This window comes from Gadus chalcogrammus, chromosome 12, assembly GCF_026213295.1.
Source record: "Gadus chalcogrammus isolate NIFS_2021 chromosome 12, NIFS_Gcha_1.0, whole genome shotgun sequence".
Classification (NCBI taxonomy): domain Eukaryota; kingdom Metazoa; phylum Chordata; class Actinopteri; order Gadiformes; family Gadidae; genus Gadus; species Gadus chalcogrammus.
The window spans coordinates 28,155,814-28,174,059 of record NC_079423.1 but is presented as its reverse complement, the minus strand read 5'-3'; the positions used below and the strand labels follow the sequence as shown (position 1 = coordinate 28,174,059).

The 18,246-nt window shown below is 45.2% G+C and overlaps 1 protein-coding gene across 1 annotated transcript in view; it reads right to left on the bottom strand.

Moving 5' to 3' along the window:
* Positions 1-11,601: 11,601 nt before the first annotated feature.
* Positions 11,602-18,246, bottom strand: part of elavl4 (ELAV like neuron-specific RNA binding protein 4) — a 72,329-nt gene continuing 65,684 nt past the window's right edge. Inside the window, exons 8-9 of the mRNA XM_056603628.1 lie at positions 15,582-15,620; positions 11,602-11,929 (exon numbers count right to left, since the gene is read on the bottom strand). Coding sequence (XP_056459603.1) covers positions 11,602-11,929; positions 15,582-15,620 — 367 coding nt within the window. The remainder of the gene's footprint in view (positions 11,930-15,581; positions 15,621-18,246) is intronic.

Sequence of the window (18,246 nt, the reverse complement as noted above, 5' to 3'; positions counted from 1 at the left end):
CAGGTAATCCTGTTTTTTTAATTGGACAAAATTCTATTACGAGAACGTCGCCACACGTTAAACGGCCAAAATAGCAGCTAAGAGTCTCATGCATCACACAGACTAAGATGGGAACCCGGTAACTTTTTAATGGCCAGCACTCACGGTGAATGAGTGGTTCAGCACTCTTGGCCCATTACCGTGTTAGTGGACGGACAGTGGCAATCAAGAGGGTCAAAGGTTTTAGAGCACTCCATCACTGAAGTGCACTACTCAGTAGGAATCTATTGACCTGCGGTGGATAAGCGCACTGACTAGCCCTTACACCGTGAACGGTCATAGCTACTAATTGTTAAAGTCGTTATCAGTAGAGGACAATGCAATTATGGCATCATACCTCGAAACATAAACCAAGTGATAAACCCCTTTAAAATATTGTTCTCGGTTATTGGTACCAACTTAACGATAAAGATGTATATTATGCCGCGTCCTTATTAATCGTGCTAGTTCCACTTACGATAATTTCCAATACCCCTAATCATTTTCAAATTTGATGGGTTTGAGTTGATTTGTTCTTTGCAAATATTTACAATGAAGGTCGAGTCAATGGCATTAATAATACACTTTTAACCGAATACATCTGTGCACACCAACTTTTTTAGGGGGGAATTTTCAGTAAAAGACTCAGTAATGGGTACAAATGACACCGGTTTTCTTCTCTAAGTTCTCAATGGGCCAAACTTAAGGACTCGGTGTAGTGCTCTCACCTCCAGCCTGCAGCCCAGATGGTGCAGGACGGAAAGCAGGGGTTTGGAAGGATTCATGAGAAAAGGTTCAGCGGCAGAGGGCGACAGACCCTCTCTCTCTCTCTCTCTCTCTCTCTCTCTCTCTCTCTCTCTCTCTCTCTCTCTCTCTCTCTCTCTCTCTCTCTCTCTCTCTCTCTCTCGCCATCGCTCTCTCACTCTCTCTCTCTCCCCCCTCTCTTTCTCTCTCCCCCCCCCCCTTTCTCTCTCCCCCCCCCTTCCCTCTCTCTCGTCGGGACAAACGAGGATCTCCAGCAGAGCCTGACTCTGGTCTGCCAGTATCTCCAGATGGCCTCAAAGTAAAACCAAGGGGCTTGGAGGAGAGGTGAGCTGGATTAATCAACCAGGAGATAAAGGGAGATCAGGCCTGAAGGACCAAACTCAAAGTTTTGATCATTGAGAATATGATTAAACATCCTCGTGTGTCTCTCAGAAGTGGGATATAGTCTGGGGGTCAGGGCGGTTCTAGGGGGTAAAGGGCCGATTATGGTCCCACGTTCACGCAACGCAAGGGGGGTTACGTATCCGTTACGTCCCTTGCGTCCACAGCAAGGGCCTGACGTGCGGCTCCCAAAAATGTTAACCTTCCGTCGAGGCGATGCAACAGCAAGGGCTGTGATTGGTCCGCTCAATACACCCGACCAGAACCAAAACAGGTTCACAACGGCATCGACGCGTCTGTGTGGGCCTTGTGTTGCGCTACGTTGGACTATAATCAGCCCTTTATGACTCCTAGCCAATAGGTGCTGGTCGGACCCCCACGGCCCCCGGTGTAATGAAGACAGTCCTGAACAGTATAACGCCTTATTTATCCCTAACAGGTAGGCACCTATGGGGCGGCATGCGGCTCAGGAGGTAGAGCGGGTTGGCTGGTAACCGGAAGGTTGCTAGTTCAATCCCCGGCTCCTCCTAGCTAGGTGTCGAGGTGTCCCTGAGCAAGACACCTATGCCTCACTGCTACCGACGTGCTGGCTTTCGCCTTGCATGGTTGTCACTGCCGTCGGTGTGTGCATGTGTGCATGTGTGCATGAATGGGTGAATGTTAGGCAATATTGTAAAGCAATTTCAGAGGCCACTGTTTAAAAAGCGCTATATAATTGCAGTCAATTTAGCAATTAGCTACAAAGAAAAAACTAGTGTATGTCTCCTTGGATTAAAAGGTTTGCTTAGGGACAAATGAGTTATACTAATAAATGGTTACATGGAGGATGGAAATGGAGTGTGTACTTGGCCAATGAAAGACCTTGAATTGACTTTATACTTGTCGGCTCAAATGTGTTGGCTTCCAGTAGGGGGAGAGAGTTGAAAGAGATAGCCGAAGCCTTTCATTATTTCACAAATATTAATTTAGAAGTTCTCTTTTACTTCTAGTCTTATGCAAATTCCCATTAGGGTATAAACATTGACGTTCCGGAGGCTTACATTTTGGTTATAATATAACACAACTCATTCATGTCCCTCTTCACCCAAAACAACTTTTTTATCCAGAACAACCTTGTGGCTGAATGCAAAAGGTTATCATATTGTTATTCAACATGAAATCAGGCAATAAATAATAAAAAACAAAAGGGATATAAAGCTGGGTATGCTGTAAAAGATGGATTTCATCCTTGTGATGTTTGTGTGACACAGGTTTATGGCAATATTTTACTGTGATTGTGTGTGTGTATGTGTGTGAGCGTGTGTTTGTGTGTGTGTGTGTGTGTGTGTGTGTGTGTGTGTGTGTGTGTGTGTGTGTGTGTGTGTGTGTGTGTGAGTGTGTGTGTGTGTGTGTGTGTGTGTGTGTGTGTGTGTGTGTGTGTGTGTGTGTGTGTGTGTGTGTGTGTGTGTGTGTGTGTGTGTGTGTTTGTGTTTGTGTGTGTGTGTGTGTGTTTGTGTCTTTGTAAACATAAGTGTGTGTAAGCGTAAGTGTCAGAAGGGCAGGTCGTAGACTTTGTCATTGTCCGTGTTTGAATGTGGTCACTGGCTAGCAGTCCTGTCCTTGCCCTACGCTGGAAAGCGAAGCGAGGATTTTTTCGAATCTGTTGGAAGGACATGATTGGCGTTGGAACGCGGAGGACCCCTTGGTGACAGATGGTAGGGTGCTGGGCTCTCGGTGAAACACATTCCCCCACACACACATACACACGTTTGCAGGCCAGCACATGCACAAAAGCGTGTGAGCAAACATGCACACACACGCGCACGCACACACACACACACTCACACACGCGCGCACGAGAACACACACACACACACACACACACACACACACACACACACACACACACACACACACACACACACACACACACACACACACACACACACACACTGATGATTTTTGGGACATTTCCATTAGGCCTTGGAAACAACTCAGTAACCAGATGATGATGGACCAACTGAAACGATAAGCATGTTTTATGTTTTCAAATAGAAAGAGAGGAAGAGTGAGACGGGGAGAGTGAGACAGGGAGCGGCCGACCGTTAAGCAGACACTACAGTAAGACAGACAGAACAATGGAGCAAATGAAGGGATGCGGTGAAAACGGGGACGGCGGGAGAGTGGGCGTGGGGGGGGGGTGGGGGGGCGGGGGGGGGTGGGGTGAGGATTAGGAAAATGGCATGAAAACAATATGTGTCCTTTTACCGGGAGTGGCGAGCCGGGGGTTGAAGCCCTGACGCTCGGCAGTGTGTCTCTCGCCCGACAAACGGTGGAGAAATGTGACGCCCTCCGCTGTCGCCTGCCAGCCGCCATTATCACCGCCGCCACGAGGGCCCTGGCTACCGACGCCATCGCTGTATTGCCGTGGCAGCTTCCCCCAAGGCCGGGGCCAAGCAGCCACGCCGCCGCGCTACAGCGATGGGTTCTCCACCCGTCATTAAGTCCCTTTGTACGCACAATGTATGAATAGTAACATAAATGATACATGATCCCATCACAAAGGTATCGTACCTTGTTTTCATAATGTAAATTGTTTATTTTGGCGCTATTTGTTTTGTGCGTTACCCCCAATGTCTGGCGTCGTCTAAGCGTTTGTGTCAAGGCGATGTTCCTGCTGGGAACAAGATGAGGGCTCTTCTTTAAAAAGTAGCCATTATATGAAATGTTTTACAGGAGCTGCCAGTGCCACCATCATAACAGCCATTATCGCAATAAAGACCAACATTGGATTTGACTGAACGGTCAAAGAACTGGCCCCAAACACCTCTGCAGTATGTCGCCACCAATACTAGCAATCATCATTACGGCTTTCAAAATCCCCCTGTTATTTTCCCAGTCTCGTCACATCACAGACATCTCATTTGCCACTGTTCTAACAACTGCAGTTGCCAAAAATCTCCTTCTCTTGTATTAGGAGGACGCAGGACTGATTAATACTCTGTCCCCTAGGGACCTTGGCACAGAAAGAGTCTATTACCAACACAAGTCTCTGTGGAGGCATCGAGGAACGCTCCTATGGGGACCTACGCATTGTCATTGCCACTGTTGTGCCCCAAAAATAAATACTAGTTAGTCAACTCTATGGGGTGCTGCTGGAGTCTGGCCAAGCTTAGCATACGCATATGGTAGATGAACATTTGGAGGGGAAGTCTAATTATGGGAGTCAGCCCTTATAAGGGCAGTGTGTACCATCCCTAGAGATACAGCAGACTGCCAGTCTCAGGTGAAGATATGTCGAGTAAAGAAGCAAGGTTCACTATGGTATAGTAAGGTTGTGTATGGTATAGTATTAAGGTAAGGTAGCTAAGGCAGGTAGGTTAGTTAGGGTAAAGTGAGGTAATGTATGGTTTGGTATTAAGGTAGGTAAGGTAAGGTAAGATGAAGTAAGGTAATGTTTGGTATGGTATTAAGGTACGGTAGGTAAGTAGGTAGGTTTGCGAAACTATGGTATTGATGTAAGGTAGGTAAGGTAAGGTAAGGTTAGGTGGAGTAAGGTAATGTAAAGTATGGTATGGCATTAAGGTAAGGTAGGTAAGTAAGGGGTTAAGGGAAGGGAAGATGGGTAGTTAGGTGAGGTAGGTAAGGTAATTTAAGGGAAGGTAAAGTAAGTCATGGTAGGTAAGGTAAGATAAGATAGGTAGGTAAGGTAAGGTGAAGGTTGGTCGGATAAGGTAGGCAATCAAGGAAAGTTAAGGTAAGGTTCAGTAGGCAGGACGGCGGCCAGGTATGGTGAGGTTAGGGGAGCTGACGTTTTATAGAATAAGGAAAAAAATAAAAGGAAGACATTCATCTTTGGTCGCATCTGCCGGCCAAAAAAAGTGCATAAAATTACAACGCATCACATTCAGAGAGGACCCATTAACCCACATGATGTTTTTGACTAAAACGTTACTCGATGATGAGCACTGAATCAGGGTTGGACGAATAAATCTAAAATTCTTTGCGCTGGGGTAGCAGGCTGTCTTCAGAAAGCGGCTGACCTTACTGATAAGATATTTGATAGCAACAGGGAGACCTTGTTTTGTACAGATGTCTTTGTTTATGCAGGGGACTCACTACCTTTGACCCAAGGGCAGTGGCTGAAAGTGGTGGTTTAAGGGACGGCTGCAGATGATTTTGCCACTTGAGTGTTGGACTGCTTTGCCACTGTTGGGACGGTTTGGGTTTAATCGCAGCCTGTATGTGATGGTAATGCACAGTAACTTGAGTATCTGTTACACGATAGCCTGCTGTAACATGCACAGAAACCGTGGGATAACCTCTTCCTGGCAGGCACCTTGCTGGTAACCTACTCCCATTGTTTCAACCGTGCCGACAACAAAACCAGCATGTATCTCGGCTCTTTACAAAACGCCTTCCCTCCCTCGTCCTTTGCGGTCAGGATACAGGCTCAAATCTCACCTCCCCGTACGTACCCACTGTGATACGTGATGGATGAGGGGCGAGCAAGCTGAAGTCGAAAGGTGCGGTGAGGGTCTGCGATGTACAGTGTGTGATCCATGTTCAACTCCATGTAACACAAAGCATGTTCCTTCGAACCCACGGGTAGCTCACCCCCCGAAAGCCACTCCAGGGCTGTACAAGTGGAAACCAGAGTGTAGGAGGAGACGCGTCTCATCTGCTTAGAGCGTGGCACAGGGGGGGGAGAATGCTTAACGTCTCTGCCACACATTCACCGCCACCACTACAATGGTTTGGGAAAGGCAGGTGCCGTCGTCGCGAGCAACATAATATCCCGACAACCATGAGGCTCTAACTTGTGTGTTGGCAGCAGCGCCTCCTATATATGGCAGCCCTGCAGGAGGCTGACATTCACACCGCGGCACGGGTGTGATCAGCTCTCACCTAGGCAGGGGGAAGGCTGGTTTATATAGAAGCTGAGAGGCAGCATCATATGGTCGCACCTGGCAGGGGGAATATGGTGAGAAATGAGGCGATATTAACCCCTCGCGACTCACTTTCAACACGTTTAGAAAATCCATTACCCTCTCTCTGGCTCTCTCTCTCACTCACTCTCTGCTGTGTTCCGTTTTATTATATTTTGGAAAATAGATCGTTGTTTTGTGTCTCAAGTTCTCCATTCTCAGTGCATTTGCAATAAATCTCCATTGGTTCCCGTTTGTGTGTTTTTTTTCTTTCCGGCCTGTTGGATCAAAGGTTATAACGGACAGTACCTTGCATCTCTTACATCTATTTTGCCCTTGATTGCGGTCGCTAGTCATTAAGTCCCGAACAAGAGAAGATAATAAACCGTCCAAGAAGGACACATCACATCCTAATAAATTGCATATCTCTTCCACCACCTTGCCACTGCCATGTTGTTACTTAGCCTGATATAAAAAAGGAGTAGGAAGGAACTTGCGTCATTGGACAGCGGGCAAGTATTTCAGGGTTTAACATCAATATTGACAAGGGAGACGCGGCCTGATACAATTTATAGGGCAGACGCCTTAGCATCCTTGTTCTATCTATCCATTAGCAAAGATCTCTGAACCGGCAGCCTCGGGCCCTCTCTTTCTCAGGCGCACTTTCCTCATCGAGATCTTACAACGAGAAAGACCTTACATTTAACACACAAAGTGGCTCTTTATTGAATTGTGGATCCTTTACAGGTTAGTGACAGTGCCCACCGTGGTTCCACAGGGGGCAGTGTTATCTCACAGATGTCGCAGCCTGGCCCCACTTCACTCTGCTCTGCTGTGGGTGGGGGTTTCAGAGCTACTGGCTTTAGAGTCAAACAATGCTTTCTGTGATAATGACTTCACTCTTGTGTGATGTGCATATTACGGACGGTTGCATGATTTGTGTGTCTATAGATATTAATATGATCGACGTGTACTTATTCTGTTCATGTTTGAACAGAATGATGTGTCTCTCCGTTCATTGACACACATCAGGGTGTAGTAGCCTATTGTTAGTAGTTATAGTCCGTCTCAAGACATTATGACAAACACAACCAAACTCTTAACACCTCATTTTATTGTCCCAACATTCAAAAGTACAAATAATTCAAACACAACAGTTTTATGAAAAAGAAAATAAAACAAACATTTACAGCAAGATTTTTATTTTGTTTCCAGTTTCAGAAATGACCTAAACTAGCAAGGATAACATGAAGTCATTCATCGCAGTAATTGGATTAATAATAAGAATAAGAATACTAAGAATAATAGCAATAATAATCATAATAATCATCATTGATAATAGTTAAGTAATAACATAAGCAGGAGTAGATAGAGCCACGGTCACATGGCCCTGTGAACATCTTTTTTTTCCTTTCTTTTTTGTCTTTAAAGATTTTGTTTATAGATTTTTCAGATAGTAAACAAACACGTCTCAGGAGGAAAAAAAAACAAACAAAAAAACCGACAAGAAGAGCCTAGTTCCTCTGTTCACCTTCCCTCCTCCACTACGGGCTGCGTTGTTCCTACCGGCAGGCCTGCCACTATAAGGCGCTACAAGGGATGGTGTGGGCCCACAGGGTTGGGCCATGGAGCGAGAGGTGACGCAGCCCCATGTTGCAAACACCCTGACATGCACACGCACAAACAGGCATTTGGAACGCCATGACATCCCTAACGATAGAGGTACACACGCACACACACGCAAGCACGCACGCACACACGAAGACGCAGACACACTAATGTTTCCGTCGCTGCTTCTGTCTCGCACGCACACTCACATACATACACAAACGCACGCACACGCACGCACACAGGGTCTAGCCAGAACACAGGCATGCTTCGTAAGAGTTCAAAGGTCATACATGTAGGAAATCTGTCCACACGTCAGAACAACATTCTACTGGGGTCGTTGCATAATTCAAGCTCCCTCAATGCAGGTGGGGGAGCATGAAGGGGTCTAGTCCGTTGGTTGGTTGGAGTTCTGAGGTCAGAACACTAATGTGATTGGATGGCTAGAACAATGACTGGCTAATGATGACGCTCATGTCACATGACATGGCCAATCGGATGGCCGAGGTGGGTGACACACAGGAAGTGGAACAATGGAAGCATGCGTCTGAGTGTTTTCAAATGTTCGCTACACACACCTCCTTCATGTTTTCATGTCTCAACAACAAACAAACGAAAATCCAATTCAGTATATTTACTTCTGGAACCATTCCTCTACCTTTTTACCTTTCAAAATATATAATATATATCATATTAGAGTATATAAAATATAGAATGGGTACAATCCCTTTTCATACCTCCAGAGTACTATGTAAATATAGCAACAACTGCAGTAAGACGCAGTTCGTTTTTCAATGGTTTCTCTACTTTTAAATATTTGTTGGTATGTCATTTGAAAACATGATGAATCATTTTAAAAATACGATTTTGACTCTTAGGTGAGTTTGACCGATTCAGTCCAGTGCAATGAATGACCCTCAAACGATAAGGGGCGTTTGCTCTTTTAAAATGCAATCTGCCCGAGACTTCTAGAGCTGAATGTTATATAAAATGCTTTTTTCTCTTGAAAACTAAAAATGATGCTTTCAGACCCACGTTTTGCATAAGGTTTCATCACAAAGCGGTAGTAAGTGGAGGGAGGGTGCGTACGGAGAGGCTTATAGAACTACACAAACTTATCACAGGTTTATACTGAACCAGAACGACTGTTTAGAACATTCTATTAAGACTAAACTTGATTTTAAAAAGATCTAAAGATTTTCATTGGAACAAGACAAGAAAAAAGCAATAGCAAATTGAACTATTAACTAGGTTATGCATAGCGAGTAACTGTATCTAGTAGTAAGGGAGGAGCGCCCCAGCCCCCCCCCCCCCCTCCCCCCCTCCCTCCCCCCCTCCCCCCTCCCGCCAAACCCCTTCAGACATTTTTTTTTGTTTTGTGACCTTTCAGATTTTTTTGTCGTATTGTAATTTTGATATACTGGTACAAAGCACAGACGACGCACCCAAAGTTCTCTCCTCAGTGCAGTGGACTGCAGGGAGAGCCTTCCTCCTCGCGCCCCAACCGGCTCCCCTCAGCTCTGAAACGCCCCTCCCGCTCCCTGTACCAGAATCACGCAAATACACGCACAACGGAACAAAGAAATACGTACACGGAGACACAAATCAATAAATAGGTTAATAAATAAATAAATACAAATAAATAGAAAAATAAATAGCTTTTAACATAGATCGGTAAATAAATAGGTAAACAAACACGGTTATATTCTAAGCTTTTGTTCGGTTTCTTTTGCCGCAGTTGTTAACTAAACGATAACCCAATTTTTTTTCCCCGTTTTTTTTCCACAAGCGACATGACAACAATTGAACAGGATTCCTCACAAGTTTTTCTAAGGAACTTAACCACCACTTCATAATAAGTTGTCATATGAAGAAGACAAGCTCAAACAAAAGAACAGTGACAACTCAGATAATACAGTAGATATTGTAAAACAAATGTAGACTATATATATATATATATCATCTTTTTGTACACAGCAAATAAAGACACCGTTGTCATTGATCCTCCTTAAGGAAACAAATATCTAGACTAACAAAACTAGCTAATCATTAAATTTTGACAAACGTTTCACGCTAAGCAAGTAACCTAAATCAGCAAGCCAAAAGTAAGATCAAATTAAGCCGATCAAGTGATTCCTACAAGGCCCAAGTTTATCAATCCGGTTTTCAAAGAATTAGTCAAACCAGACTTGGGGGCCAACAATAAACAAATAAACAGAGAACAGCAGCTCAATTCAATGCCAACATCGAGTATTTTTTTTCTTCTTTAAACAACACATAGAACAACAAAGTTGGATATTTAAGATATGTGAGTAATGTAGTATAGCACCTACTGTTGATCGCTAAAAGGAAGTTCATTTCAAATGTAAGTTCACAAACGCAGAGTGAGGAAACTGATATAGATAATCTATAGTATGCTCTCTAAATGGATAGATGTTAATATATCTATTTACTGATGTCTCATATTGACAGATGACAAAAAGAGGAAACAAGTGGACAAAGGATCTTCTTCGCGCTTCGGGCTCTGGACTATAAGGTTGGTTAGGCCATGGTCAGACCCCTTTCCTTTCCCTTTTGGGTATCGCTGTTGAATAATCACGCACTAGTATATATATGAAAAATTACCAAGATCACCTGCCTCAGTTTGTATCCCTTTTCACAAAACCTTCCTTCTACAAAATCTCGGCCAACTTGAGTTTTCCCCTAAAAACAAACAACCACTGATCCTAAAAAGTACCACGGCAGAACGAACAAGACAAGGTGGCACCCCCATATCCCGCCCTGCCCCCCTTTAGTTAGCCAGTCAAAATATTTTTCTCTTTTTCAAATCCAGATTCTTGTAAAAATTCTTCAATAATTATTATTTTAATTATCATTTACAAAAATAGATCTTTTTTTTTCTCTCTTTATTTTTATCTTTTTCTAAACGTGTTTTTTTTTTCAAGCAAAGAGATCGTCTCTTTGGCAACAGTGATATTTTTTTTTCATCAGGAAAGCTAACCCGTTCCCCTCCCGTTCCCCCTATCTCCCTGAACCCACGTGAGGAAAGACATGTGTTTTGTTTGCGATTAGAAAACAAAAACAATGTTAGAAATTCATATTTTATCTGCATCAGTTATCGGGGACGATGCCGTCCCATCTATAATCTATAAGGGGGTGGGGCTGTGGAGAGGGAATCAAATACTTACACGAAAAAAAATGAATGAATGGTTCACCAATTGAAAACCAAACTTAAACTGAGGAGCCCCCTCCCTTTTAACCACAGGGGGGGACGTAACCGTTGACGACAGTGGATCCGGATTTCAAAAAGAAAAACCAATCCTGAATCAAGACAGAGAAAAAGGTTTCAATCTAAAACTCTCTTCTCTGAAATAAGGGAAGTACAGGGGGGTTTGCTACTGTGTGCACAGAAGAGAAAAATCATTTTCTTTAACAACCACAACAAACAATCAAACAAACAAACAGAAAAATTACACATCAAAGAGAGAAGCCTGTTTTATCACAGGAGCTTCCGAAAACATATGGACACATTTCATCATTTCATTTTTGTAATACTTAGGCAACATTGGCTTATAGGTCCAAAGTTATAATATAAGCCATTTCTAGTTCAATTTGTTGATGATTTTTTAATCGGTTGCTCTGTGTTGGCGTTGAGTTTGGGGTTGAAGTTTGGGGTTGAGTTTGCTGTGTCGGATGGCTGTCAGAGAGTGGCAATAGAAGGTTGTGACGAAAGGGACCGGGGGGGTTGGGGTGTTCTGGGGTGGGGTTGGGGAGGGTGGGGTGAGGGGTTTCGGGGTAGAGGCGTTGGAAGGGGGACAGGGTAGGGGGGTGTTTGGACTGGACCAGGTTGGCGATGGAAGGGGGGTGGTGGTGGTGGTGGTGGTGGTGGGGGGGTGCAAACTGGATCCACCGGTTCACTGGCTCAAGACTTGTGCGTCTTGTTGGTCTTGAAGGAGACTTGGAGGACGCGGTCGCCCAGCCTGTAGCCGTTGAGGCTGGCGATCGCCATGGCCGCCTCGTCGTAGTTCGTCATGGTGACGAAGCCGAAGCCTTTGCACTTGTTGGTGTTGAAGTCGCGGATCACCTTGACGTTGTTGACGGCGCCGAACGGCCCAAACAGCTGCCAGAGAACGCTCTCGTCGGAGTCGGGGGAGAGGTTGTACACGAAGATGCACCAGCCGGTCCCTGTGTGGCCCGGGATGTTCATGCCCACCAGGCTGGTCATGCTGTCAATGGTGATGGGGGAGAACCTGAGAGGAGGACCACAACGCCACAGGACAGACACAGAGAGGAGGAGAGGGAGGAGGAGAGGGAGGAGGAGAGGGAGGAGGAGGGGAGGGAGAGGGAGGAGGAGGGGAGGGAGAGGGAGGAGAAAGAGGAGGAGAGGGAGGAGGAGGAGGAGGAGAGAGGAGGAGGAGGAGGAGAGGGAGGAGGGGAGGGAGAGGGAGGAGGAAGAGGAGGAGAGGGAGGAGGACAGAGAGGAGGAGGAGGAGAAGGAGGAGAGGGAGGAGGAGGAGAGAGAGGAGGAGGAAGAGGAGGAGGAGGAAGAGGAGGAGAGAGAGGAGGAGGAGGAGAGGGAAGAGGACAGAGAGGAGGAGGAGAGGGAGGAGGAGGAGTGGGAGGAGGAGGAAAGGGAGGAGGAGAGAGAGGAGGAGGAGGAGAAGGAGGAGGAGGGGGAGAAGGACAGGGAGGAAAAGAGGAAGAATGTTTTAGTTGGTTCATTAAAATATAAGAAGTGATGGGCTACATGTCCTGAACTTGACTTATAGGAAATTGAAAAATGTGCTACTGTCATGGTTTGATATTGTTTAATATCTTCATGACTCTTATGGTGATCTTACGGTCTTAAAGGCATAACAAAATATGCTCAAGCTAATAATACTAATAATATGCATAACACACATTAATTGGAGTAAAACAACAAAAAATGAATGAGTTGGATATTAAGTGGGTTGGCGGTACGTTTGTGTCTGTATGTGTGTCTGTGTATATGTCACTTTATGTACAAATGTATTTGTTTGTATGCGTTCATGTTTATGCTTTATTAAATCCTCACTGCTGTCCTTCGTTCTTGAATCAGAGCAGTGCATTCTGGGAAGTATTTGGGAGATGCAGAGGTAGCTCTTCCTACTCTCGCCCTCTCTCCCTCTCTCCACAACCCACTCTCTCTCTCTTTCAGGTCTCCCCCACTCCCTCCCTCCTTCTCGTGCACTCTCTCGTCCTTTGGGAGCTAAACCGCAGGAAGTCAGTGAATAAAACCATTTCGAGAAATTCATCAAAGACCGTGCGCCACGCAGGCTGCTAAATCGGTTCTCATTCACCTCATAATCTCATCCTTTTTACTCGCGATGCAAGATATTCAAATCCTCAGATGACTTCCCTTAATTGCCTTTCCGGTTAAAGAAAAGGCAAAGGGGGGTGGCAGGGGGATTGGGGGGGGGAACACACCCGCTTTGCTTTTAAGTAAAAGGTAAATTAGATAAAATGGTTCCTGTCTTACTGGGCCGCCATGGCTCTGCAGGGGAGACGACAGGCTTTATGGTGCACGCTCGGAGAGTTCCGCTTTGCAGCAGCTGTCGGGGAGAGGGGCCTTCTCGAGCAAGAGGGACAGAGGGGAGAAGGAGCGGGCTGAGTGGATAAAATGGAAGTCCTTTACGGCTGGATGGCACGAAGGACGAGAATGTGTTTCCGCTCCCTGCGCAGTTGTTGTCCGCTGGACCTTTTCTTTCTTCCAATTCAGAACCCAGGAAGCATTACAACACTTTTCTGTCTCTCTCTCTCTTTCTCTCTCCCTCTCTCTCTCTCTCTCTCTCTCTCTCTCTCTCTCTCTCCCTCCCTCTCTCTCTGTACATGGCCGAAGATAACTGCAACCTTCCCGGCATGACTTTGGTCTCGTACAATATAGTCCCAGCGGCTGTGGTCGGGGGCTAACTGCGCACGAGCCCAGGATTGCTGACTCCGCCCGGAGAGGTCTCCTGTTGTGCTGGCTGCGCTCGCTGAGATCTGATCAGCGGCATGGGACGGACGTCAGCATCGTAGTCATCATTACATCTTTACGATTGAACCGCACTTAAGCTTGATGAGCTGCTGGTCTTTCGCTCCTCAAAATTCCAGTCCTATTGTGTGTCTCTCAAATCTCTCTCTCTCTCTCTGCGCGTTTCCTTTGTCCTGCCGATAAGGGCTTTAGCTACTCTCCTCAGCATGTCGACGCACCGGCTGAATTACTTAGCGGGTCTGGTCACGTCGGGCTCCTGTCTAGCATGCTCCGCTACGTCCGCGCCCTCCCGCTGTGCTAAGAAACAACCTTGTGGTCATTTGCATGCAGGAGCTGCGGCGGGTGTGGAGATTTAGGGTCGAGTCGGAGACTCACTAACAAAGTGCCGCAGAGGACATGATGGGAATGATGTACGTGTATGTTTGTGTGTTTGTGTGCGTGTGTGTCTGTGCATGCATATTATTGTATACATAATAGCTAGTCCAACCATAATCCGAACGCAACAGGGGGAAACCAGGGGGGTTGCATAGCAACAGCGTAGCTGACCAGCTATCCATTCTATCCTTTCTGTAGCATTCCACTTCCTGCTCTCAAAACATCTCTCCTCTCTGGGTGCCCACCTTCCAAACAAGAGCCTTTGATCACATGAATAGCACTGGGAATTTAATCACATGCTGTTTCAGGAGAGATGGATGGCCATTTTGGCCCTTTGGAAATGATAGTGTAAAGATTGAATAGAGCAGAAGCTACATTGGAGTGGGGTCATCTAGTGTTCAATAGGATATAGGGGATGCATAAATCCCATTTTATATAGAAGCATATGGAAACTATGACTTATTTTACTAGCTTGCAATTTACAACTACTAATACTAAACCTGTTGCTCTCTCTTCCTGTATGTATGAGTTTGAAACCTATTTCTTAGGGCGGTCCTTAATCGGTCATTGCGTCATGCAAGATATGCGACCCACATCACATTAAATCAACAACAACAACAACAACAACAACAACAACAACAAGAGGCTGAAACCCGTCCGCCAACGGTCGTTTTAACATCCATGGCCGACAACTTAACAAAATAAACGGTGGCAAACGGAAAACAAAACCGGAACCAGGCGGAGCCAAGCAAGGCAGGAGTTCTCTGCCGGGGAAAACAGCTGGTTTATGACACGGATTCAGGCCCACCTCCTCAAGCCACGCCGTACCGGCCTCACCCAACAGGAACATAAGGGGGGTCATATCTGCTACGTCAATGGCAGGGGGGGATTAAGACGACCCGCTTTAACATAATGTGTGTGAGTATACATCTGACGCAAAAGACCATGGTAGCTTTTTGTTCAGGGGGGGGGGGGTTGGTTTGGAATGAGCTTCCAGCGATTCTGGGAATGGTTTAAGGGGACCTGTCTTTTTTACACAAGGTCTGGGCTGTGGAGGCAAGGCAGGGGAACCTGAATCCTGGAGAAATCAAACACGCCCAGAAATCAAGAGCTATACACCGGAGAACAAAGGAAATGCCCATTCAGTACAGACAAAAACAATTCAAAAAACCCAAACAACACCGGCACTTGTCATAATCAAAACAAAGCAAATTCATCACCGCCGCAAAAACAGAGACAGATTGTTTTCTGTTTTTTGCGCCTTGGGTGGCGGAAAAGTTTTCCAAATGGAATCAAGCTTAAGGAGAGAAAAACAACCAAGGCAAACCAAACAACCACGATCACAAATCAAGGGACCAAATAAAAAGTTAACCTCATTTTCAGATGCAATGTCACTTCAAAAGGCACAAGAAAACCCAACGTAAAAAATTAAATACATGGAAAAAAGAAAAAAGAGAAACTGAAAATAATGTATATTGAAAAAATCATTGAGTCAACATGGACAGCTGGCATCGGTCAAAGTTTTTAATTACCTCTTTACGCCATAGGCCATATTAAGCAAATTGTCCAGCCTGTAAAGAGAAGGAGGGTTCTTGGGTTAATGGTGGGCAGATGGTCGACGCACTCAATGGAACTGATTCTACGTCCCAGTAGGAACTGCATGGTCCTCCTCGCTCAAGAATCAAACAAACCCCAGCCATAAGTGGACCGTTTCGCAGAGAATGCCTGCTGGGTCGGTACTATCTGCTGTCATCACTTTACACACATATACAGTAGCCCACTTCCAGCGAGACACTTGTTAGACTGGCCCGCGGCTAGCCAGATTCTGCAACCGGAGCACAGCTAGTTTCGCTACGAGACAGCAGAAACAAATTATCTAGTGCTCTGTGGTGTTAGCAGGGCAAAGGAAGGTTTTTTTTGGGGTGGAGGGGGGCATTAGCATTGCAAGGGACTTGTCTACATCCATGAGATGTAGCCCAGAAGAATAAAAAGCATTTGTTTTCCAAACAATTGATGCCAGCATACAGATGCATTTCGAGGTGAAGGGAGATTTTAACCATAAAAGTATTTCCGAAGAGTAGGATTATCAATTCATGATGTTCTGTATGAAAAAGACAACTAGACAAAGAAAATACTGCACCTCAAAGGACATCAAATTAAGAGTTCTGTCAGTGTAATGGTTTGGGGTTTGGAGGATGGTGAGCAAAAGAGTGATTGGCGGATTTGTATGTTTTCCACGAAACTGACAAAACATTCACCAACTGTTTAACTAGTCATGAATTTATAAATGCACGCGTGACTGGTCCGGGGCAATGTGTTAAGTGCTCAATGGTCAAATCAAATGTACACGCTAGTTAATGGATATGTACGTCTATAATTAAAAAAGATTAGCATTTGTAAATTATACAATTTTCTTTCATTTCTGCCTTTCCTGTGCTTCAGCCATCCCTGCTGGCAAGGAGAGATGCAATGTGTCTGCGTGTTCACTTGTGTGAGCTGGCACAAGTAAAGTAGTTATTCTGTGTGTTTGTTTGCGTGTGGGTGACCGTGGGAGTGCGCTTGGCTATAAAAAACCTAGTGGGGATGAAACCTTGGGTCTTGTGGATGGATGCAGTCTGCTTGGTGACTCAATGACCTTCATTCCTCACAAGGCGCTGGCCTGTCTCATGTCTTATTAACTCTGCTGGGCTAATGGACACAGGGCACGGCTTATTGAGCAACAGCAGGTCAATGGCTTTCCTCTCCTCTAGGAAGCCACTCGGAGCTGGGTGGCACATTTAAAACCAGTTAAAATAAAAGTTGATTCGGTATGCTGAGATTCTCTTATTCACACTCCATAAGTCTATTGTAATTTAAGATGTCTCGCAAATCTTTTGAGAAACAAAGAATGGGATTTAAACGTGGAATTTGTCTTTTTTAACCTTTAGGTTTTCTTTTTATGTATATAGATATATAAAGTTTGTTTGAAAATATAAAAGATCATTGCAAAATGTTCATATGTCTCAATTCATCGTTATTGTAATGAATGAGAAACACAATTCCCTTTAGAAACCACATTTTTCAGCTGAACACCATTTTTACATCACTGAGTTTTTTAGTTTCTAGCACAATTGCCAGTCGTAGGGAAACACCAGTAAACAAAGTAAAAAAGTGGAGACGTGAATATCGACTCATTAAGGTAGTAATTAGCCTATTATGTGGGGAGGGAGCGAGCCGGCTGCTTTGTGGGTAAATGAGTCAATTGGAGTGGGGGCTCTGAGGACAAACGCTCCAGGCCTTGGGAGCAACAAGACATCTGCTGGCCGCTGGGCTGATGGGCCAAAACAACCTGCCACAAAGCCACAAACACACAGGCTTACACCACAACACACACACACACACACACACACACACACACACACACACACACACACACACACACACACACACACACACACACACACACACACACACACACACACACACACACACACACACACAAAAACACACACATACAAATATACAGATACACCGGAACCAGACCTATCACACACACACACACACACACACACACACACACACACACACACACACACACACACACACACACACACACACACACACACACACACACACACACACACACACACACACACACACACACACACACACAGACCAGACATGCCACAAAAACACACACGCAGGTACCGCACTTAAACACAATTACAAATGTACACATTTCATACATGCATGAATGTAATTTGCACCCTCACACATTGTTCACATATGGGGGTACAAGAGGTACAAAAGACACACACTCATGGACAAACATCTGCTTCACTTTGACACCCGTACAGGCACTCACCCTGCAATCAGCTCAAGCTTGTTTTTTACACCGCCCCTCCAAGCTCCACATAAACAATAGGGCTTTTGTGCTGTCTTTCCATGCACATTAATACGGTGGAACAGCGTTTTTTTGTCTCCTGCATTTTTCGGTGCCTCTCTAATTAAAATTGGTTCCTGCTCTGGATATAATAAGGCTAATTTGTTAATTTGTGTCATTAGTTAACGTAACGGCATTGGAAGAAAGCTGATACCTAGAGAGGTGTATTGTGTTTGAGTGGATGATGCTTGATGTGTTAGAAGGGACCAGCCAGGCGGACAGGACATTGCCTGGCCATATCCCAGGCCTACGTGGGCTTATCAGACAGACTATAT